At 37.7% G+C, this 25,257-nt stretch overlaps 1 protein-coding gene across 2 annotated transcripts in view; it reads right to left on the bottom strand.

The window, feature by feature from the left end:
- Positions 1 to 25,257, bottom strand: part of PREX1 (phosphatidylinositol-3,4,5-trisphosphate dependent Rac exchange factor 1) — a 173,165-nt gene that overhangs the window by 45,647 nt on the left and 102,261 nt on the right. For both annotated transcript variants that reach the window (XM_074887940.1, XM_074887941.1), the window contains exons 8-14: positions 22,673 to 22,788; positions 21,557 to 21,706; positions 18,054 to 18,201; positions 13,783 to 13,883; positions 10,167 to 10,270; positions 9,417 to 9,466; positions 4,956 to 5,031 (exon numbers count right to left, since the gene is read on the bottom strand). In XM_074887940.1, the coding sequence (XP_074744041.1) occupies positions 4,956 to 5,031; positions 9,417 to 9,466; positions 10,167 to 10,270; positions 13,783 to 13,883; positions 18,054 to 18,201; positions 21,557 to 21,706; positions 22,673 to 22,788 (745 nt within the window). The remainder of the gene's footprint in view (positions 1 to 4,955; positions 5,032 to 9,416; positions 9,467 to 10,166; positions 10,271 to 13,782; positions 13,884 to 18,053; positions 18,202 to 21,556; positions 21,707 to 22,672; positions 22,789 to 25,257) is intronic.

Below are 25,257 nucleotides of genomic sequence, written 5' to 3'. Positions count from 1 at the left end.
ACCTACAAACAAAGGCTTCAGTTTCTCACCACCTGAAGCCCTGAGTATATATTTCAAAACAGGTGCCAAAGGTGACTTGCAAATTTACAAATTTACCTGAAATAGCAGCATTAAGTTTTGCATCTACAATTCAATTAAATACAAGAAATGCCTAGTTTTCTCTACGTATCTGCTAATTTGCAGCCACAAGTGAAGACTTTACAAACAAGATGGTTATAATTTTTAGGCAGATGTATCAGTTCTAGATAGCACTGGTAAAAGTCAGCAGGCACTACTGGTCTTACTCAGATGAAAAATATTGTTAACACTGCCCACTTGATGCAAGATTACCTGCTTCCCAGTCCCCAGACGTGCACAAAAGAACCTGGGAGCTGCTATCTCACTAAGAGCAGTTGGTCAGATCATTCCAGCAGGTAGGGGACCTGCTGCTTTGGCAGAGAAGCAATTGCAGCATACTACTTTCAGTCCTGCTAAATTAGAAGCTGTATCCTACACAAGTATTACACCTTTTTTTCTCCCCTCCATCTGGAGAACTAGATATCCTGAAGCTCTAGTGGGTAGCATACTGACTTAGTTTTAAGCAAACCAGCTTGCAGACCAAGAGCCCTCTGATCTTGTCTGCAGAACATCAGTCTGACTTCAAGACCCGCTAAGGAGAGCAGTAGCTATTTACCAGGCAAATACTGGCAAAGAACATCGCTATGGTGTAAAGATACTATTTAAATACAGGTTAAAACAGGATCAGCTCTTGCCAGTCAGCAGCACTATAGCTCTTGTTGAAGAGACTTTTTGAGACAAAAAAAAAAAAAAGGCATGAAATATAACATTTACAAAATAAGAACTAAATACTGTTGTCTTGGTAGGAAAAAGACCAAAGCAGTTCTGGAGAACTGCATGATTACATAACCACACAAGGAAAGTCAAGAAAAGGGCTTTAATAAACCCAAAGTTTAACTCTTACTATAAACTAATTTCAAGGCTTCCTAAGTCTTTCCTTATTCTCAACATCCTGTCATGTGACAATTCTCAACACTCACTTTGTGTTACTTTATGGGATAAATGGGTAGTTTATTTTACAGAAGCTGGGACTTAAAAATCTAATTTATTCTTTCAACTGTAAATAAACTGAAGGAGAAATGCCTTCTAGTGTTATTCTCTTAACCTTTAGGAATCTACTTTTGGTTTAGGCAACAAAAATCTGTGTAGGAAGGCTCTCAACCAGACTTGGCTACTCCTGATGATGTTAACTTGGCCTCAAAACTTTCCCCTAGCAAAACAGCATTCTCTAATTGTAAAATATAACTTAAAATAGATCATTTCAGCTCACCTGATTGTACTTCTAAATGTTGTGTAGCAATTTGTCCATATACAATGAAAGCAGTAACAAAAATCTTAAAAATGAACCACTTAGAATCAATGATCTTGACAGAACGTGTGTCTCATAACTTTTTCATACAGAAAACTGCTGTGAAACTAGGTACACTAGTTTTGACAAGATAATTTAGGTTTATTTAAATACAATCACTGAATTAGAGTCAGCAGAATTATAGAAACAGTTTACAGTCAGTACCATAGTGAAGAATCACATCTAGAGCACACTGTTATTATTACCCTTACTACTGCCACCATTACTATTATTATTGTTGTCTAATTCTGGTAATGATATGATGTCTAAAGCACTAATCATGGTCCATGGCTGATAGTTCTGAGATTCATAAGCCCAACAATTAAGATGGTCTCTGACCTAGATTGTTTACAACCCACATGCAGGAGAAAAGAAAGCAGATGAACACAGATAAGTTAAGAACAGCAACCAAACCACTTTTATATATTTTGTTGGTATCATGGAAAAGGAAAGTGTTAAGATTATGAAGTGCTCCTTCCAAGTGGGAAGGAAGCCTAATGTAATGCAATGAACAGAGGTACAATATATGGATGGATGGAAAGAGATAAGAGACCCACTGGAACAAAAGACCTAAAGAATCTTACCAGCAGGTTTCTACTTTGCATTTGTCCCTTTACTTCCATTCTACCTTTCATAAAATTGGCATTTTAAGTTTCTTAAGACTTTGGACTGAGGATTCAATTGGTAGAGTTTTATCACAGATAATTTCTGGACGTCTGGATATAAATCTTCAGCCAGATGACAAAAGTACTGGGTTTGTGGCAGTGCAGTCTTTTAGTGCACCCTCAGTAGCATGTAAGATTCTGTGAAGTACAAGAGCTCTGGCATTTTAAGTGAGGTCTGTATTCCTCTGTTCTCTGTCTACTAGCAGTGGGAGAAAGATTAGGTTGTAAAATGAAGTTGAGAAGGTCCAGAATCAATAAAAGAACGAGCCCCTTCCCTTCAAGGATTACCTCTAAATATATGTAGGGACCACAATTTAATTCACAGACACTTTCAGCTTACATCCATGTTTCTCCTTTCAGGCTTTGACTGCTGAAACCACTTCCCTGTTATACTCAGAGGGTCATTAAAGTAATGCCTACAAAGAACTCTAATACAGCATTATGTTTTTCAGGATTTGACTTTGCGCCTCAAGAAGAGGCACAAACACATTCATCTCCAATCAGCACTTATGCTCATATGTGCTTCTCTCCACTGTCATACTTAATGCTTCATTTTAGTGTTTCACGCACAATTTGCCTAAGACATACTATGGGGATAACTGCCACAGGATCCAGGTATTGTGATCTATAAACAATAAAAAGACATAAAGCAAATTCAGCGTTGAATCTCTAAATCATTAGGAAATCCCTTGACCATCTTCTATCACATGCAAAAACTCTCTCATAGTGAATAATCTGTGCTAGCATATCACAGGGCACTTAATAAACCTGATAGTCATAGATGCTCAGCTCCTGCAGACCCCTGATGTCTACAGAGCCACAAATGCACTGCACTCTAATAATAAGAGCTCTTAATGCCTATCCAGTCTCAGACTCTGAGTGCACACAATACATAGGGGATAATAACATATATCACATTTGAATACAACTGTTCAAATGTACACAAGATTAAGCCTCGCTGATGACCCAGCTTCTCTCTTATCAGAAGTATAATAGCCAACAATTTCCAGGTAGGGGGGTCAGGGTACAACATACAATTGACACCATTTCTTTGATTATAAAAAAAGTTCTTACTCTTTTGCTCTGCTCAGTCTTACGAATATTTGTAAGGGTCAAGGAAATAAAAAACAGTTTTCTTACTAGGGAGGGCTCCACTGGCATTTATAGTCTAAATTGCAAACAGAAATGAGAGACTATCCTTCAAGACAGTCATCCCTACGTCACTAAATCTAACAGAAACAACAGTCCTCACTTTTTTTGTGCACTGCTTCTAAACTAAAACCATGATACAAATTGATTGGCAGAAACAGAAATAAATATTTCCCAGCATTTCTGTGTAACAGGTAGTTATCAGGTAGATGCCATCACCAAGATTTTCAAGAAGAGATGCCTAAAGATAAACTGAAAGGTAGATATTTGAGCAGTTAAATAAATGCATTACTGCAAAAAGCTGAGTATTCATTAGCTCCCACTAAAATCTGTTGTTAGCTAATATGACCAAAGTATGAATGGTTGCTATGAAATAGTTCAATCTAGTATGAAAACTCTAAGCAAATCTCCATGAAAATTACTATTTGTAAGGATCTACGAGCAAAGATTGATATAGCCACATAGATAGGAATTCATTTAAGTCATAGACAGTGATTTACATGTTTAGCAATGTTCCCCTTTAACTGAGTACAGAAAAAATTTCCCTTGTCTTTGCATCTGTATACATGTATGTATGCACACATATACACAATATAAATTACACGGTCTTCTATATCTCAATATCTGGCTTAATACATTCTGGTTCAATCTTAGTGTAAAGTTCAGTAAACAGGAGCACTAACAGCCACATTAACCTACCAGAATGAAGAAAAATGGGGAAGGAAATGAGCTACCTTTTCCAGACCAAGAGTTGACATTTTTTACTTTGCTATCTGAGTCTTTCTACTGCCTACAGCTCTGTGATTAACTATTATATTGGCCAGATTAGCCTGATTACATCTCTTTTCTTTGGCCAAAGCAGGCTTTTTTTTCCCCTCAGCTTTCCATGAAGAAGACCCAGTTAAATCACATGTAACTGATATGACAACCTCAGTACTAATATTCTTGCTCTCCTCTCCTCTATGCTCTTAACAGGAAAAAAAAAATTGACCATTCCATTCTCATTCAGTTGTTTGGCACAGAATAACCTTAAATCATATCAATCTTATTAAGGTAGGATGATGTCAAATGCAATTGCAGGAAACATTTCTGAAAGACAACATCCCTGGTTGTCAGAGGCCTGATTCTCATTCTAACTAGCCCCCGTTTATGTCATTTTGGCAATATAGAATTTAATGTGATTGTGAATCAGAGCATCATTTAGGACAAAACCAGAATGTGCAGTTGACTCTGTGATGGTGAGCAACATGGCACACTCTCCCTTTAGATTGCTTTAGACTATCAAAGCCAAGTTTTTGATTTCTCAAGCTACAGGCTCTTCTCTGTAACTACAAGGTAAATGTGGGGCAACTACAATTTCTAAGGACAATTGTGCAGTTATTGGTGTAAAACTCTAGATTCATTTTTTAATAAAATTGTACCACACCTCTACTAGATTAAATGAGATCAACGTTGCTTTAAATGTCTTCAAAAAAATCACAAGAAATAGAAAAGATCCCTGAGAACAGCCAGTTCACCACTCCTAGGGCTAACAAAAAAACTTTCCTCTTTATACTGCCAAATAACAAGTTTTCACCAAATGAACAATAACAGAAAGTATAAGATCATAAGTTCAAAGAATCATAATATGTTCAATTACATTGTAATATTCTCCAGATAAATGTTTATTTACTTTTAAATGGAACTGAAAAATTAAGATCCTCATCAAAGGCAGCAGTATCTTAAAATTTTCTTACCTGTGCAATAAGCCAATCCACTAGTTTACTTGCAGGGATTACTGATTTGTAGGTCTTTAGGTGGTAGTCACGGTCTCTAATTAGGAAAGAGAGTTCAGGGAAAATCAGGACAAAAAGGTAAACATTTCTTTTACAATCTAAACCTACATATACTATTGAGGAAAGAAAAAGAATTATATATGGGGGAAAAAATTAGACTCCCAGCCACAAATAAATAAGACAAAAAATAAGAAGCAGATATCCTTTTTCTCTAGAAGAAAGGACTAGTTTTTAAACTTTTCTAACAACTTGAATTAGGAAGATATTTCAGATCAATACAGAGCAGTGTTAGTTCAAATTTCTCTAGATGTGGTTTCAAGCCATATTCAGTGAGCTCATATTTCTGCCAGAGGCAACCAGGACATTTTTTCACAGATGTACTGAGCTGCTGCTTTAATTCAGGTTAGAATATTGCCACCATCAGTCCTGTTGAAAATCACATTCTTCTGACTGGAAGTCATCTTCTAGTTTCCATCCTAAATCCGTTCATGTCCAGTTTACATTTATTGGCTCAGCCCCATATATAAGCTTAAATAGTTCTCTTCTAGTGTATACCCATCAATGTATTCATGGACAGTAACCCTACATAGTCCCTCTGTGCCCCCTTTTTGTTAGACTCACTGAATTAAGCACCTTTTAGCCTACTCTGTCAATAGATTTTCCTGATTCTCCATACCTGTTCAGATTTTACTTTCTTTAGCAAAATATGACAAAGTAGCCAGATACAAATAGAGTACTCGGTGTTCTTTTATGGAATTAGATAATTTCAGCCGTTGTAAATAACAAAAGAAGTGTTGTATTTAGGTCTTGTAACACAACCTGCACCATCTCACACACAGCCCTTGTAGAGAGCAGCACTGTTTCTGAAGTAAGGAAAAGAAACCCTATTGTAACTTGCTGCTTTTTGCAGTTTTCTTCAATTCCTCTTCTCAGAGCCATGGAGATAATTGATGTTTTTAGTCTTTCGTAAAATACTTCTGAAGAATTTTGATACAAATATAAGAGGACTATGTGGCTCAGGACATTGGGCTCTAACACCTTTCACCTCCAGGTCACTGGATTTAATCCAGCTCATGAGAGAATGAAAAGCTCTTTCCATTTTAAGGTTGTTTACTGGCTCATGTGAAATAAATTTTGTGGTCTTGATCCAGTTCCTAGTTACACATCACAAAAGCCGTTACCACAATTAATTTGCATTAATTGGCTCTCTCTTGTTGACAGTCCCAGCAGAGGGGCCAAATGCTGAATGGGCTATGAAGAATTAATTCCCCTCTCACCCTTGGAGGTGGTCCTTCTATTTCAAGCTTGAGGTCCACTGGCATGATTGTGGAAGGGAACTTTCACATCCACTGTGACTGTTTTACAGTCCGGATATATCTATATGGCAGCTCAAGAGAAGACTTTATTCTTCAGTTCTATCAAATCAACCTCTTTCATTAGCACCACGCTATTTGATATTTCCTTTTAACTAAAAATCTAATGTCAAACCACCATCTAAAATTCATCCTACTCATGTTCCTTTTATTAATCATCTACAGATACAAATATGTTGTGACTGGCTTTTGTAAATAAATGCAGCAGAAATGCCTGTGTGTTTGCAGAATGCAGGGTGTGAGAAATTAGAAAGGGAAGCAGGACTTGCAGAACTTGGATTAATAAAAAAAAAACCAACAACAAACAAACCAAAAAAAACCCCATGACACTATTTCCAGAAATATGCGTCCTCAGGACAAAAGCTTTCCTCATAGTGCTTACACACATTTTTCGACTTGTCTTCCAGTAATGTGCTAAACCCAGCACAAAGCTGTGGGAGTTTTCTAGGCAGTTTTTCCCTCTTGCACTCTTATCTTGTGAAAATGTGCTTTTGAAATGTCAGAACAATACAGGAAAGCATTAAAATACTGAGTACTAATGAGTAGGGGTTTCCAGATTGTGAGAAGCCACTCCCAACATTTTCATATAGATGCTGACATAGAACTAGAGTTTTGAATAAGCTGGCATCAGGATCTTGGTCCAAGGCCCAGTCTTTCACTGCTTGTAGTTCAATGCTTGTCAGAATGAATATTTCAACATTAGTTCACTCACTTTTCCCCCCATTTCAATCTAGCCTAAGCAGGAGTAGAGCATGAATCATGGAACGCTATCCAGAACCATGAGCTGCAGGTGAATAGTCAAATATAGATGTGGGAACCATTGAAATTTTGGCAGAGCCTTGCCGACTCACAGAAACTAGAGGAATATCATATTCTTCACAGGGTCTAGCCCATCTACACACTGAAGTACTGTCCATCACATGTGTAAGTGGGAGCAAGTTCTCCCACCCTCACAACTTCCCTGAAGTAGATCAGAGACATATTCAGAACCTTCTCTACATCTAAGATTTTTCAGAATATTTTACTTTTTATGTATCAACCCCCAAAGTACCATGCTTTGTTTCCAGTGGGGTATATCATCTTGTCCTCAAAGCACATCAGTGTCAGAGTTTACTTAAAGAAAACTATAAAGGCAAAGGCTACATGGAAACTCCCAGGTTTCCAGGGAAGACAACTAAGCAAAACTACATCCCAAGGTTGTCAACAAAATAATTGAATTTTGAACTTTATGATTCTTCCAGAACCTCTTGGCATACGCCCCTGCTACTCCAAGCAGTTTTGCCAATTTTCTATAAGGAAGGTTGCACCAGAAAAGGCCTCATCAAGCTTGCTAGCATGATTTCAGGGATCAGCAGTCTGAAGATGTCAGATAAACTAGTGGTCCAAAGGCACAGCAGAAAGTAATAGGCTTTGCACAACTAACTTGGCTGAAAGCTAGCTCCTTTAGGCTAACATTTGGCTTGTCAGAAGCAAAAAGAGAGACTAGGACATGAAAGGATGGCAGCCTAGGAGATTCAGTTTTCTAACAGGGAGTTCTTTTCTAAAAGGAAGAGTGAGTAGGAAAGGGAATGGTGGGAAGAAGAGCCTAAACATACTGAGAACATTAAGTCTATCCAGAAGAATCTTAAAAACTTCTAAGAGTCTGCTATTTTTCACTGGTCATACACAGTTTAGATTCATGCTGTCACTGACACAGATTAATCATGATAGTAGAAGATTCTCCAGCGGGGATTCTATTACAAAAGTAGCACATTGATAAAACACCACAAGACAGGACTATGGTAGCTATTTTGTCCTAGTTGATTCTCTAAAACATAAGACTACATCCCTTTCAGTTTGTGGGTACCCTGAGGTCAGTGAAATTTTTTGAATTTGCTTACCATTACCCCTACTCTGTATGTGAATTGCCATCTTACGGGGTGAAACGTGTCTGTGCAAATACACACATGCATATACATAACCACCTTGCCTACCAAGGGCTGCATCTGCTTTCCTGGTCTCTCCATACCATTTAGGCTAATTGAAATCTATACTACTGTAGAATGGCTATTTTGGAAAAAAAAAAAAAAAAAAAAGCAGAGATCTAATTAGGCAAATTTATGACTGATGAACTGTAACTGTCTTTGCAGTTCCTTTTAGCATGACAATGGCATCTCTCAGTGAAACATCTGTTGTACAACTCAGGGACAAGAGGTCAGTTTTGTTGTATTTGGGACTCCAGACACGCCCACCAGAAGTTTTTTTCTTCGGCAGCTTTTTGTATGTAAAAAATGAAGTTTTCCTAAGTGAAAATCCCTAATTTTCAATTATAAACACCTAAACAGAACACCTACATGGTTCAGGGTGGTTTCCATTATAGGGCAGAAATGTTCACCTCATGCCACAATAACGCAAAAACATTTGAAAATTATCTCCTGGGATCTGGGAAGACAGTTAGCTAGCACTTGCAGATTATCTCAGTTCTTTAGCGTTTATTTATACAGAGCCAAGTTCTGAAGATTCCACCCAAAATTCTCAGGGTTTTCTTTAATTTACAGCTTCAGGTTTTATTCGACTTCAGATTGGTTTGTGTTTGTTTAGGGTGCTTTGAATGAAAGAATCCTACCATCACATTGACATCTGTTTACATCACTTTAGCATCTGTTTACATTTTCTATAACCCAAATAATACAGCAGCTACAATCACACCACACAATCTGCCCTAAATCAGCAGTCACTTATTAATCACACCTACTTTAACTCATAGAAAATGCCAAAGTAAACAAATAAACTTGTGTCATGGTAACAGCTCTCACGAACTAACAGAGAAGGCAAATGTCAGGAAGGCAGTAACACTGGCCTTTCACTCTCCCCGTACCCAGTTCCAACATCCTCCAGCAGAAGTACAACTACAGATCTAAACTGTGGAAATAGAAGAGTAGTAAAAGAGCCAAGAAAATGCAGAAAATTACTGTTTATAATAAGAAATAAGAAAGATTTCAAGAGTAACATGTCATCCTTTTAACAAAGCCAGGTAATATATACAAGGGGATCATGAAGGTGAACTTACTTTACCACTGGAGTATATAGGCAGTGTAGTCGGCAGTAGAGCCTCACACCCTGAAGAAGGAAAGATGCACGGTATTATCAGTTTTTTCCTTTTCAAAGAAACACTGACTAGCTAAAGCTAGCAAAACCTGAACATTGACATCTCTACTCAGCTGGAATTATCATTGATTAACTGTTTTTCAAAAGAGTTCCCTTATCTTCTCTGTCAAACATGCTTTTGGAGGCAGGGAAAGAAGAACGAAAAAAAAAAAATCTGTTCTTTTATCTCTATTCACCTCCATTCCAACATTTTCTCCATTAATCCTGACTCACAATTAACCCATGAGCTGATGTCCATAAGAAGAAATCCAATTTATTAAAAGGTATGTGGGCAGATATGGGATCAACAGAACTCATTTGACATACAATTATCAGGAACAGCAGTTAAATATTGATCTCTTCTATCTCCCTGAACCATAATGCCCAGATTTTCAGCAGACATGCTGTATTATGGCCTACTGTTTTAAGACCTTTTGTTACTATATTAGGATTGTAGTCTTGGGTGCAGTTACAACTGTACTGTTATTTATTGCTAAGCTCTGCTTCCTCTCTCTAGGGTGAATGTCTCCTATGGCATTAGGATGGATAGCTGAATACAATAAAGATAAACAGCATGAGGGATCTCCTATACAACAGGTCAATGACATTCAGAAGTAGAGCAAATGCTTTTGATGCAAATCATGAGGTTCCAACTAAGCATGGTAATACGAACCTTGGACATGATGTCTTCCAATTCACTTCTTGGTTTGTACGTTCCATCATCGTAGCGAAATCTGTACATCACCTGCTCATTCTTAAACTGGTGCTTATCTGAAACTAAACCGCCAGTATGATAATTAAAATTAGTCTTTTCTCCCCTGTCATATTCTTCGTAGGTCAGTTGGTATGTCTACACCTAAGTATTTGCTGGTAGCTATCATTTTCTGGAGACTCAGCTCTTCAAATTTCCCCTTATTGTCTATATATATATATGCTTATGTGCATCAACAAAAGCAGTTTTCTAAAATACTGCAGCTCCAATAAAATTGAAATTTCTTCCTTTTACACCAGATTCAATTTATGTGAGGCTTTAGAAACAGTCCTAGTGAAGGTAGTTGGGACCATATGACTTTTTTCAATCACAGCACTGAAGTAATTTTTGCAGCTGCCTGAAGTTCTGCAATTCCAAAAGCAGAAGCATGCTGGTAAGAGGAACTACAGCTGTTAGGGGCATTCTTCTACCATGGTTCTTGTATTTACTAATGAGTTCCTTCTAAAAATTAAATAGTGTTTTTGAGAGACTGCTTTTTCACCCAGAATAGCCATTCCACAGTAGGGCAATGCTATATACTGATAGGTTTTAAAGACAAGGACACAAAAGATGTTTCAGTGTGATAAGGAACCATTCCAAAAGAAGCACTGGCCAAAATCGGAAAAGAGTTAAAAACCATACCCAGTTTCAAACAGATTTATCCGATGCACCAGATTGGAAGAGAGTTGAAGTCTATATCCAATTATATGTAGGTTTATCCTGTCTCTATTCTAAGGTTCTATTTTAATAGAACATGGAGGTGGGAAATCCTCATACTGAACATAGTAATTTAATAACTAGTAGAAATTATTTGTTTCACTGATCATTAAGTAAGTTGTAATTATAAGTAGAAAGTGCCAACGACTGTTCAAATTCAAAGTAATAATGAAGTATTTTCCAGATTTTACAGTACGTATTATAGAAATGCCATTGTTCACAGCTTAATTTAATGGAAACCAGTGACAACTATGTAGAAAAGGAGGAGGAAATCTAGAGAAGAGCAACCAAAGCAGACAGCAGATGAAGTGGGGTAGCTTAGGCACTGTAATCTTTCTTGCCTTTGCCAATGTAATAAAACCACAGCCAGATCTTTGTGCTGGGGCACCCGTGAATACTTTGGGTGCGGTATTTCATAGCGTAGGCACAGCATTGGATGAACTGAGAGAAAATATGGATTTACACTATTTAAGATGCATCTTAGCCTGAGTTTGATTAACCTGAGAAAACTGATTGCACTGGATGACTGAACTGGGTTAGGCATACTCAGAAGTATCAGAACTCAGTTTGAGATTCAGTCTGCCCCTTGCAGAGTGGGCAGGATAATTGTTTAGAAGGCAGGCACCAGAAATTCTTAAGACTTTTCCTCATTATATAGCACATCCTGGTCTTTAAGTTTCCTGCTTTCCATGATATTTTTCCTTAATTTGGCAGCATAAAGCAAAATTTGCAGGATCTGGTGTATGTCCTTTTGTATACAGTGGAATCTCTAAGCTGTGTAAGCTATTGACTACTTTGAGTATCTGCGTGCTCTGGATTTTGTATTTCTAAATCGAATTGAGAATCGAGTCTGCAGAAAGCATCTTTTGTGTCTGGCACACAGATCAGGTTCTGATCACTTCTGCTCTCTGTGACAGGTACCAGAAGTTCCACATCAGCAGTCCCAGATAAAATAGCCAGAAGTAAAGGAGATACAGAGGAAACCGAGTGATAAAACACACAGAGCTCAGCACTTAGCAATCTTCTATGGCCCTGCTTCTCAGGCAGGCTGAGAGATCAGCAGTTTTCACCTGACAGTAATGTTATGCCAAGTGAAAACAAAAGATAAAAGATATTGCCTAATGTAGAGTAGAGGTAAGGGCTTCATTATGGTGCTTAAATTCTTGCTACATTAGGAGACACATAATGGGATACTTTCATGTTTAATGATTTATCAAAATCTCAAGGGTTGTTTCCTTAAGCAAATGCAGCGTTGCAAATACCTTCCAATGTCTAGTAATAACTGTCATTGGAGACACTAACATCAGGAACTCTAAGTAAATGTAACATTAAAACCAAACCAGATGGATCTTACCCAGGTCATCTGGATAAGGGGAGCAGTACATATATCATCACAACTTTCTCTGAGCTGTAAATTTGTGTTTAGAGAAAAGGGACACTGCTGCAAGTGTCAAAGCATGAAGTTATGGCAAGGTAAACAGTCATCATCAGTCTCAAGAGAGCTTTTTCCACCAAGAGTGCAAATGTACACATTCAGAACGTAGGCAAGTAAAGGTGTGAGTGCAAAAGAGTATTTTTCATCCAAAGGGGGATCCCTACACATTGGAGCCAGTGTTCCTGTTCTCCAAAGCCACAGTTAGACGTTCAGTGCTTTTGAGCTCATGCTCAAAGCCCTTCAAAGTCTGAATGTACCTGAAAGTATGTCTTGGTACCTGGGGGTGGAAGCGTATGTGCATGAAGGATTATGGTACTCTCATATTAGGTTTCTCTATGTGTTAATTAAAAGAAGATAACAGATGTCATTTCTTAACAGTCTTATTGTCACCTGAAAGACAAGTTTGTGGAGCTGAGTTACCAAGAGATTAAAGCAAGACTAGTCTAATTAAATGGCTCCCTTATTTAAATTGGTTTCCAAGAGACTGCATGGAAAGGTAGACCACTGGTGACTTAAGACCTATATACCATATTCCTTTGATGTGCATTTTGCAGCTAAACTCATCTGAATGTTGAAATTGGGGCATCTGCTGTTTAACTAAAATAGGGCTGTCTTCCTCTGTCTTTATAACTTAATATGAAAACAATAGGAAACAGCAGGACAAATCTGGATTTAAAGGCTGTAATCTGGAGAAACACCTTATTTTGGTAGAAACGCAGATAGCACAGAAAATTTTCAAACAAGCATCTTGTGCTACTTTGGTCATGTAGCACTTCTGCATGCACTGTTCTACTCTTCTAAAATACCCCTCATCACAACACTTCAAGGGCATCTGCTGGGTGTGATAAAGAAATATGGTGCATCGCTATTTTAAAAAGAGAGACATTCTTGCCAAATGAGCTGGAAAGAACAAATCCCACACAAAACCCTCTATCATCTCTTTCCTTTATAACAAGCAGTCTCATTAGAAAGAATGACCCATCGTCTGGAGCCCCTCACTGTTTGTACCTGTGCTCCATTCTGAAAGAGCACTGCTCGACTATTCTCCATGTTGCCGATGTCTCATATGGAAAGCTGTATTTATTAATCATTACAGATTTTCAAACACACTTAGTACAAAGGAATATATTTCCGATATAGTCCACAACAAAGACATTGCAGAGAAATCAAGCAACTGCAGGCATAAACACTTTCAAGATACCCAACAAGTCCTGTTTTCATGACATAAATTTGCCTACTCATTAATCCCAAGAGTCATTAAACGTTTTGAGGATTTGATGGCAGGAAAGTATTTGAACGTCATGTGAACAGCTGCAGTCAGTTTTCCACCTTAATTTCCAGGGCATTACTGAAATCTGGCATCTCTTTATGGCATGGAGCACTCACCATGATGAATGATTCCATTTTCCAGTAGTGCCTGTCCCAAGTTGACCCCTTCCTCTGGTTTGCTTATCTCTCCAATCTCTGTGAGCCACGATACAAACTCACTGCAAACGGAAGCAGAACAGAAACAATTAGCTATTTTCCTCTGAATATAAGCAGACACAAGCCCCTCTGCAAGTCATCAGTCAACCACAGGAGAATTTCTCCTTGAAGCAAGTGTGAAAACTGTTGTAATTGATGATACCTCTACTAGGTGGCTCAATTTCCTACATTTCTGGAGGAAATGCTCCGCAGAAGATCCAGATCTCGTATCTGTGACTTTTCCCACTATTCCCCTTAGCTCATCATAAGTAGCATGCACACAAAAGGTAAGACCACCTGTCTGGATCTATAAAGATGCTGCAAATCCTTACTATATTGAGCAATCCAGACATCCAAGGGGGGAAAGGAAAGCAACATTAACTGATGACCTTAAAAACAAGTTGGACAGTAGAGAAAACAGCTGCTTCTATCCAAGCTATCCCTCCAAGCAGTATTCGTGGTCTGACTTAGTTACATAGGCTCACCTTCCTTCACTGGGTCTGATTTCTGCTCCCTCCCCTCAGTGGTGTAATTGCCTTGGCTTTAACGGAATCACAGTAGGACTTAGGACAGAAGATTCAATGTACTGAATTCAAGCACAGAGCAGTAAGAGAAAGAATAAGTCCCACTGACAGGTTAATTTAATGTCATTTACTGGAGTTGGTGCCTGGCAGATACATAAATGATACTTCTAGTTTATAGAGAAAAGGCACCAAGTCTGTCTGCTCATGCAGCACAGACAAAACCTCTCTCTGGTGAGGGGCAGATCTGCACATATGGGCAGAACAAAAGCCAAAAATGGATAGATATGTAGGATGTTACTCAATTAGAAACAGTAAGTACAGAAAAATGGACATTGCAAGCCTGATGAATACGGCACTGCCAAAGCCCTAGGGGGCTGAGTTGTTTGCCAGGTTAATTAGCAATTATACTAGAAATGTGTTAAGTTCATAGAGAAGAACAAAAGGAATATATGAAAGTAGAGCGACATATGGGAAATCTGAGTTCAATAAACTACTTGGGTGTTTGCCAATGTGCAGAGGGTTGCTGCTTATCAAAATCAGTATCCATGCCTCCACTTGCAGGCTCTAAATGAAGTATTTTTAGTCTCTTCATGTTTATCAGAGCTGACTCATCTAAGCTGTAGGTAGTATTTGCATTTTGCCTTTAGAATAACAACAACAACTTCAGTACTGGAAAGTCTTCAGTTTGCTGAGGGGCTACTCTGTAACTGTCATAGTGTAGAAAAAGCAGCAGAATCTATTCAACTATGCCAGGGGAGTCCCATGGAAACCAGTAGAGTTTTGTAAAACTCCTAAAGCCAGAGTACTGTAGTGATGAGTCAGATTATCTCCTAAGGAAAGCTCATTCTCAATTTCCCAGTGATTCTGAACTGTTTCTAGAAGTATTTAAAAGCTGAAACAGAATAGAAACTGCAGAGGGGGGAGAAGTAAGAATGATCCTCCACACTCATTACTGAGAACACAAGACACACACTCTGTGGAGGGCTCCATCACAGACATGCTGGCCAATGACTATAACCATGTTAAGTACCCGGGGTAGATGTTCAGTTGCTACACATTTTTCCATCAAGTGCAACAGGTCTAGGGTCTCTGGCAGTTTACAGCACTTAAATAGTTGCCCAAAACTTCAGCAGAGCACTGCTACCCTGTTAGCTTTTCTGCTGCTTTTATTTGGAACTGTGTCCCTGGAGTTTATTTGGATCGAAAATGTAAGGCAGTCGTCTTAAAGTTTGAAATTGCAAGCTGAAAAAGGAAAAGAACTGAATGCTACTATCACAGCTATGAAGCTTCAAAACCATGGGATGATTTTTTTAAGAGCTACTTTAAGACTTCTGTGGCATTTAATTTGTAAGCAAAATCAGTAATCATTTGTTCTGAAGGCTTTATAAACACTGAAAATTGCATGATTCAGAAACATTCCAAGGGGGTTTTTAGGTGTGTATATATATGTTGGACTGTTGCTAAAAAAGCATCAACTCAAAAAGTGGATGGCAAAGCTTGATTTGTTTCCTCATCTTGTCCTAAGCAGTTCTCCAGTATAACTGAGAGTATCCTCACTTTGCAGTGGTACTGTGCTTAGTTCTCATTTGGCATGCAAGTCAGGACACCATCTCCCAACTATACCTCTGAAATTAAGTGACTTAGAACAGCTGTGTTTCTACTCAAGAAATACACAGGAAAATCCAACCCATCCAGATTTGTGCAATCTTATCAGACATGTTTGGAATCTCCTGAGGTTAACAGATCCTCTCTATTACAAGCTCAGTACAGTTCAAGGTTTTGCAATCAGTTTAGTGCAGTGTATCACTAGTCACATGCCTAAATGCCAGTACACCTGAGGAGTGGTTAGGAAAATGGATTTGCACTCAAGCAAGTCAGTTGCTGAAGTTAAGTTCAATAAACAGCCTTATAAATAAATGCATATGGTATTTTTGAAGATAGTAAGATTAGTTCATGCTTTTTTTTCCTGCAAACACATTTTCTCTCTTGAATTATTAGATGCTATCTGATATCCAAAGGCCAAGAGAAAAAAATTTTTCTTGTGGCCTTAGTGTTAATCTCAGCTGCATGTAGCAGAAAACCACTAAGCATATCTCAGCACAGTTATTAGTGACTCCCTTTGGCAGGAATATCTGAAAAAATTAGTAGGTCACAGCCAATATGCATTGTTCAGGGGAAACCCCAGGAATGAAACAAAAAGTCTGCGAGCCATGACTGGATTGTACTGATGGAGTTGCACTCAACTGAGTTGCCCAGGACTGTACTAACAAGTGACTGTTGAAAAGATACCTGCAGAATTATTTACTACAGGAAAGTCTGGAACATTAGCAGAAATAATGGTTTTGTCAGAGATCAGGATGCCTGTAGGTATCTCAGTCTGGGCTCAGTTACCCACTGGCAAATTTAAGTCAGTTGTCACTACTGGAGTGTCAGGTGGCTGTCAAGCAAATTGAGAGGACAATGAGCAGTACAGATTGTGGAGCATGTAAGAAAATAGACGTTTTATAAGAAAAAGAAATAGCAGGAAATCCCAGGTAAGACTTGAGACTAGGCAAAATATCAGGAAATTCACAACAGACTCATATCAGAACTGGAAGAACGTAAGTTTCTGATCTGGTACTTCTTGTTGCAAAGAAGATAGAAAATGCTATATCATACCTTCAAAATCAGAGCTTAAAAGGTTCCAATTTGAATCCAGCAAGATCAATGGGAGTGGGGTGGGGCATGTGTGTGTGAAGAAGGAAAAAGCAACCAAATCTCAGAAAGTCAAGAATTTTTTTAAATAGCTGAAATATCACCAGCCTATGCTACCAGATCGCCTTCTGTCAGGCAGAAGACAACGCATCATTCCACACCCCGTACACAAGGAATGTTGCCTGCAAACTGCCATTACAGAGACCAGGGGGAGGGAAGGGAAATGAATGGATGATCTGCCTCTCAGAATTTTGTCCCACAGCTGATCATTTCAATCATAAACAGCTGAGGAGGAAAAAAAAATCTTCTCAGGTCAACTAATGTGTCTCCCTGTGCGCCATGCAGGACATTTCCCTACAACAGCCCCACTGCTACCACATCTAATCTCTGATCTGATTCATCCACAGGGTCTCTCTTCTACAGCCTCATACATGTCATTCTTAAGAATTATTCTGTAATATGTAGCCTGAGTGAAAGAGGTTTTTCCTAGACAATAAAGCCCTACACTTCTAACAAATGCATAAGGTCTCCTGATAGAAATTAAATTTTGTGTATCTGTTACACTGGCAAACAGGAAACTTCTAAATTCAATCCCAAGACTTAGACAGTTCTGCTGGATTTAAACATCACCTGGTAAGCATTTGCTTTTATAGAAAAGAGGACACAGGTTAGGCCACCAACAGCCCTGAGCTTGTGGGAGTTAAGGTATTTTTTCTTATTCCTTTTGCCGATTTGAAACAGCTGTTATGAGTTACTGTACAATAGAATGAGCTGTCATTATACAGGCTGTGTATGGTGTAAAATAGAAATCAATGATTAATTTTAATAAATGACAACTGTAATGGGGGTTATGACCTTTTCAATTAAGCTGCACCAAAGCACATCTGATCTGACCTCTCAAAGCCACCCCCAGAAAATCCAGAGTCCATTCTTTTAATTGTATGAAAGGGCCTTTTCAATTCAAATGCCACTTACTTGCCAAGAAAGCACTTGGGAACAGTACTTAATTTTCTCCTCCTGTCTTTGATAAGGTTCACTTTCTTGCTCATCATCATTTGGTACAGCTTCTCTCCTTTCTCTGCAATCATGACATACGCATCCCTCTCCATTCCCAGTTTTAAACCTGGAATACAAAGCAGAAACTCCTTCAGATCCTTAACGTCCAATAAAGTGTTTGCTCAAATTCAAAAGCTGAGGCCAAAGAGAAAAAATGGTAGAAATGTAAAAATTAACTGACTTATTTTCCAAATGGGGGGGAAATTGGGTCATTTATTTATCTGAGTACAAAACTGTCATTGGTGAGTTCAGCACCACCAAGATGCTTGGCAGCTTTTGTTCTCTATTTTAAAAAGTAGCTTTAAACTTATAGTTACATCACATCACACAATGTTGAATGATTTACAGAACATGAAGAAGTTCCAAAGCAAGATAAAACATATACCTTCTGAAACTGATTTCCTGTTGCAATTTTGGTTTTGACCTTGGAATAACTGCTGGCATAAGACTTGTTCAAGTCAGCTAAATGCTTGACAGAGCAGACGACTTTGAGAGTTCTACTACTTGAAACCAAAAATAAAAAACTTCTGAAATCAAACTCACATCCTTACATCAGTCAAAACTAGACAGGAACATTATTTTCTTATCCTTTCTTAATTAGCCTATTTACTAATACTCCTAGGCTAAAAATACAGTTCGACAATGAAAGAAATACTGAGTGATTTAAAGAATGATAGATAATTGGATATAAAGAAAAATTCACATCTACTTTGTATGAGTTTCCACATAGCTCATGTTAACTTGAAAATTGCTAGTCAGGAGGGCAATTTCTGAAAACAATAGGTGTCTATGTTACAACTATCATCATAACTTGCATTTTCTGGCACTCTTCCCTTTAGATTTGCAAATTGCTTTAGAAGGACAGCACATGAGAAAAGCTGTTTTGCTTGCTGTAGATGTTTTGTCTCTTCTAGCCTGAACAAATCAGTTTGTTTTATTGGTATGTTATTCTAGAACTTGCAAATCTAGGCAAATCTGGAGTCCAAACCAGAGGCACAAATTTTAAACATCTCTAAGATGAGCTTAAAAAACAATTCAGGCAGCCTGAATTGATCCTGTACTTCTACGCCTAATTTTTACAGAGATTGACATTAGGCAGAATTTGAGTGATCAGTGTAAGGCTAGAAAATGAAAACCGTACATTCTTTGGGAAGAGCAGTTCACCCTAACTGGACATAAATCCTGTTGCTTTATGGTAAGATACTGAAAGAATTAATAGTCTTCTGTGTCATCAGAGCTGCCTTCTAGCTTTTTGAAAACGCTTAATGCATAGGCTTGAAATGCACGTTCCAGAAATTAGACTTGCACAACATTTTGTCTTTCAAGTAAGTATTTCTTTCATGTGTCCAATATCTGGCTAAAGGTTTTGGCTCCACAAATCCCCTGGCTTATTGCCGTTATTCTTCCATCCTCCTCCTCTCCCAATACTGTGATCCAATTCAATACGAATGCTGACACGTGTAGACGAGGATAATTTGCAATGTGAACTTGTGATAGAAAACAGCCTGTGTAATAGTATACATGCTTCCTGCTGGTCTTACATCACTGAATTCCCCAGGCTCTGATGTAAATGGCAGACTGGAATGCACATTCTACCCAACTCATCCTGCAGAATTGGGAATCTCACCAAGTTTTCTAATCCAAACACTGATATCTCTGTGACTTTGCAAGTACTCTGATTCAAAGGAGATTTTCCAATAAGGCCTGGAATGTCTGCCAGAATATCTACGCTTATCCTGAGTGCCTGTCATCAGCTGCCACATCATAAAACTGTATGACAAAAAGCACCAGAAAAAAACCACTCTTACTAGCCAATGTGGCATGGAACATTTTGAGAAACTTTCTATTAAGGAACAGTTCTTTTCCCCTCCTACTACTTATTTCAGTCACCTCCCCATATTCTCAAGCTCCCTGTTTATATATAGTCTGTTTTTCTAGTCCTGTCTTTTTACTTCTTCTTGAACCTTCTCTCTCCTCACACTTTTTACCTGATGTACATGAAATTCTGCAGAGCACTAGTGACCTCACAACGTGAAAACTCGCTATGAAATACAGACTTGCAGATCTTTTAGAGATATGATTTAGCACTCAGAGTAAAAATAAGAGCCAAGAAACGTATTTTATTAAAAGAATATATCATGTGGGAGATTAGAATCCCTACAGTAGAGTGGGGTGCAGAACTGACCAATGAGCGAAAATCAAAACAGATTCTCTCTGTTGCCTTCAGGTAGTTCTTTTGAATTTACACCATGCCTGATCTACATTTTGAAAGTAGTAGGTAGTATCCTTGCTATTATCAAAAGGTGTATTGGGCTTTATATATGATAACGTACATTAGAAATGTTTTATATTCTATGATAACAAATAACACTGCAACGCACATTGTGTTTAGCAGATTAAATGCAAAGTACTGCAACATAAAAACTAAGGTTTGGATTTCAAAGGACATTAAAGGATTTAGATTATCTGCTTTCATTAAACTTCAGTGACAGATCTGTAACTTTCTTAAAATACTTTAAAAATCTAAAGCATTATTGCTTAGCAAGTACAAGTTCTGAAAACACACTACTATAAAAGGGTTTCAGACTGACCTCTTCCAATACTAGCATAGATGAGCAATTACATCTTTAATGGAGTTGCATGTTCAGAAAGGGGAACCACTTCCAAAAGTCAGGCCCAGAATGTTTTAAAATAAGTGTCATTGTCGCTGGCAATGAGCTATTATTTTTCCCATTGAGCAAAGAGGGAAGTAGGTTCACTTGTGAAAGATAGTTCCGACATTTAAAGGAACTCAGAACTTTTATCACCCACCCTGATTCATGGGTTTGTGAGCTTGCCTCTATTGTGCAACACTGTTCCAAGATAAGCCTAGTTTTTGTTTCATTCCACAAGAAAAGATAAAAGTGACAAGCATCTGCATACCTTTGTCACTGTTCTCAGTCTAAGCGCAATATTTCTAGAGTTTTACTCAATGAACTGTTCTGTTTATTTTAAGATCATGAAGGCCGAGTTTGTGAAAACGAGTTTGTGTCACTGTCTCTGGAAATAAGCTTCAAGCTGCATTTTCTTTCCTTTTACTGATAAATACAATACAATTTTATCTTATTTACAAATAAAAGACCAAAAAATGTAATTGATTAAATGTAATTTTTTCACAGTAACACAAATCACCAAAGAAACTGATTCTGGTAAATAAAAATATTTGATAAATATACTGACACAAGTCCATAGAAACCTCAAGGTATACATTCAGAAATATTTGTTTTCAATCACTTGATTTTCTTTGTCATTAAGGGTAGATTTTAATTCTGTCCAAGGAGGAAAAACCTTATCTTTTTCTCTTAGATACTTACACACGCATATACATTTCTCCTTTGTACGGAAGTTCATTCAGTGCATTAAAAAATACATTATCCACTTACTCTCTCTCTGCTCCCTTTCCTTGATTATAGCATCCAGCCATTTCTGTTTGTCCTCTGCAGTCTTGGCCATACAGACAAACCATTTGTTTTTGGCTGTGTTGTGTATCTTCCAACCATTTGTCACAGTGTAGCCGTTGCTGTGGTAATCTGCTGTAAAAACCCAAAGCACAATGCACACAGTGAACAGAAGTCCTGCTACTTTAATCAAATCAGTGTGCAACACCTTAATTAAAATTTTCTTCTTTGAAGACCTTGATTTCTGGAGGTGTTCCTGATGCATCAGTCTTACTGGCTGTCCATGTGACTGGTTGGTACTTACCACTGTGGAAATACAAATATTAATAGAAGTATTCATGGCTAGACTGTTCAAACTGACTGAATGTTTCAGTCCTAAGCGTGACTTTCACCTCAGAAGAACAACTGAAATATTTTAAATACGATTACAAGAGTGAAAAAGTCTATGATGTTTGTTCAGGTTATTTGTTCTGAACTTTCTGGGGACACGCTAACTTCTTGCACTGTAAAGATTTTTGTCCACAGGGCATGGGAACTCTTTACGTGTCAACTGTTTAAGGGTATAATATTAATTTCTGACTTATTACAATAGGAGCAGGGGCTGGTGTGGCTTTTGTGGATGAATTCAGAAACCCATCTGGTCTTCCTGCCTGTGTCAGAACACAGGAATCGTGACACAACTGCCATTCCCACATTTGGTTCATGGCCACGTTCCATGATACTGATTGGATGCTAAGACTAATATTTGGTAGTATTCTAAGTGAGAAGAAGATCCAGAAATTCTGTTATGATAGCTGTAATGGCTTAAGATGTAAGAAAAGAAAGGATGGAAAGAAGATAAAGTATCTTTTACTAAATTAACTTGGATTAGGAGAAAAAATAGACAAGCTTCTGGGTACACAAACTCTTCATAAGGTCATTTAAGAATGAAGGACTAGTGCCTGAAAGCAGCTACATAAGCTGGTCTAATAATGAAGGCATCAGAAGTTACATAGCTTACTTCAGATTTCATTAAAGGAGATGGATAAGTACTTTTGTACGAACTTCCAACATAAGATCTGGACTTGCTGGGTTGCTAAAAGACAGCATTTGGTCTCTTACCTGTTCCATCTTCCACATTCTCCACCTCCATGACTTCCGTGTTTATTCGCCCCCTGAAGATATAAAGGGATCCATTGATTGACTTCGTCCGTTTAGATGCTTTTTTCCCAGTAACTCTGCAATTAAGATTTAGACTGTTAGCAACACATAAGCAAATAGTGTAACACATGTACACATAAATCAATCCGAGATATAACTATTAAAAAAGGATTCCAATATAGTGTTTTGTGGTATTTGACCACAGCTCTGATTTTAATTAACTAGAATACTCAATCAGCTCACAGAGATAAGCATACAACTGTGTCGGTACAGTGATAAAGAGCTTATTTTGCAAGATTACGTGAAGATTGGGATGCTTTCAAGTTTTACATTCTCAATGACTGACTGAAATGCCAGTACAACCGAACTACACATGGCTTTGGGATGAAAACTGCAATATCACCTGACACAATGTTACATTTGCCTCCTTTGTTTGCCTAAAGCTTTGATAAATTTGTGGTATGTGTACCAAGTTTCAAATATGAAATGAAACATGCGAAGAGGCTAGTGTCACATGGTCTGTCACAGGTGTGTTAAATGTCATTGTATGGGGCATTTGTGAAAGTGCAGCTGTGGCAGTTTTGCACCAAACTTTACATCCTTATCCAGAGAAGCTTTATAGCTTCTCTGCCGAAGTGTTTTATAAAAAATTTCAGGAAAGTACTTTTCATTGCTAGCTATGTTCTGACTTTAGAATAGGTTTAAACCTATCTAACTGACACCTGCTGAGCTTTAATATCTAAGAACAACCCTGCTATGTGAACCAAAACACAACTGGTCAAATGATCATCATTTGAAATGGCAAGCATCCAAACTCTGTACAATAAAGGGATTGCTATGGCAACTTGCCAGAAGCTCATAAGATTCAAAGAATATTGCAATAAAAAACAGCTGGGGAGAAAATTTCTGTCAAAGTGAAATAGCTATGATAAACTGAGGTGAGAGGAGAATCACCAAGTTTTTCTGAATGATTTTTCCTTTTACAACTACCTTTAGTGACAAATATACATATAGTGATGACCATATATTTACATCCAATCAGACTGACAGGGACTGAGATCTTGGGGCTATTAGATCATTTCCTAAAGACGACTATTGGAGTCAAAAGAAAAGCTGTACTGGCAGCCTTAGTGAAACCCTTTAAATACTCAACCCATTTCCCCACATGAAACATTGTTCCTGACATCAGGATTCAATTTTAACAGCAGCCTATGATTCTACTAAAAAACACAAAACAATACTCAGCCCTGAAAATCTGTCATCAGTTTGTCAGACTTCCCTAAGCTTCTGCAAAAGATGAGATTGCAGTCTTAGATCTAAAAATCACAGATTAATTCTGATTCTAAACACATCTTAAATTGGTCTCAACAACACTACTCCTAATTTATGCTATTGTGAAAAGATATGATGCCCAAACTCAAATAGCTGTATTGTTGACTACTTATCAAAGATTGAGGCCTGAATTCTGATTGCACTTTTCAATCAAGAAAAACTCCAGTGATTTCTACAAGACAAGCATAGCATAAGTGAGATAAGAACCAAGACATTCAATTTCAAATTAGAAACAGACATGGACAGTTTTTTGGTGCTTTTTTTCAAAATCTGTGTCCCACTCACATGTCAGTTGTTTGTCAAGCAGCTGGCCAAATGATCACACCAGCACAACTGGATAGACATTAATTTCCATCCTGGACTAATTATAAATAGCAGCTAGACAGGAGAAATATCCAAAATTAAAGTCGTTCAGCAATCCCTAAATATATCTTTTACATTAGGCAACTCCCAGCAGACTTAATAAAATATTCTACTTTTTAATGGAAATCAGATTCTGCACATTTCATCAGTTCAAGCTACATTATTAGACAAAGATAAACAATATTGGTCCTTTGGGAAAATCAAAGTGTTACTGCAGCCTCCTCCAAAATCAAGCCAAACTACAGAGTAGCTCAGTAATGTCTCCTGTACAAAAAGAGAGTTGTTTAAAAGGCAGTAGAACATTTTGTTTTCTACATCTTAGTATTCTGGGAAAAATGCCTGGACAGTGCGGGAGGGGCTAGGTTAACCTGAACTACAAACAGGACTAGAACATCAGTTTCTAAGAGCTCTGAAGAAGTAAAAGATTAGATATCAAATTGATTTCTTTTTTTTAAGGAATAGTTTTCTACACACAGATTTCTGAACTCTGTTTCATATGCAAGTTTGGATTTTGACAATCTGGTAAAGTGTCAAAAAGCTTCACATCTCTTGCTTCATTTCAGCAGAGTCAGAGAGCTTCAGTTAGATAATATTAAAAGTCATATAAGATTGCACTGTGGGGGGTTTTTTAATTTAGTTTAAATGTTTATATTACATTCTAATAATTTCTAATGTAGATTTCACCTAATAATTTGTATTTATGTTGTATAGTTTCAGCATTATCCACACAGAAAGTCTGATCATTACTGAAATTTTTTTCCCAGCTTAATGGCACCAAAATTTCCATTGAACAAAATGTGGGAAATAAACCCAGATTTTGAGATATGATAATTTTCTTTGGAGAGAACACT

Source organism: Strix uralensis, chromosome 18 (assembly GCF_047716275.1).
Source record: "Strix uralensis isolate ZFMK-TIS-50842 chromosome 18, bStrUra1, whole genome shotgun sequence".
In the NCBI taxonomy this organism is placed as follows: Eukaryota; Metazoa; Chordata; class Aves; order Strigiformes; family Strigidae; genus Strix; species Strix uralensis.
This window is presented reverse-complemented; position numbering and strand designations above follow the sequence as displayed.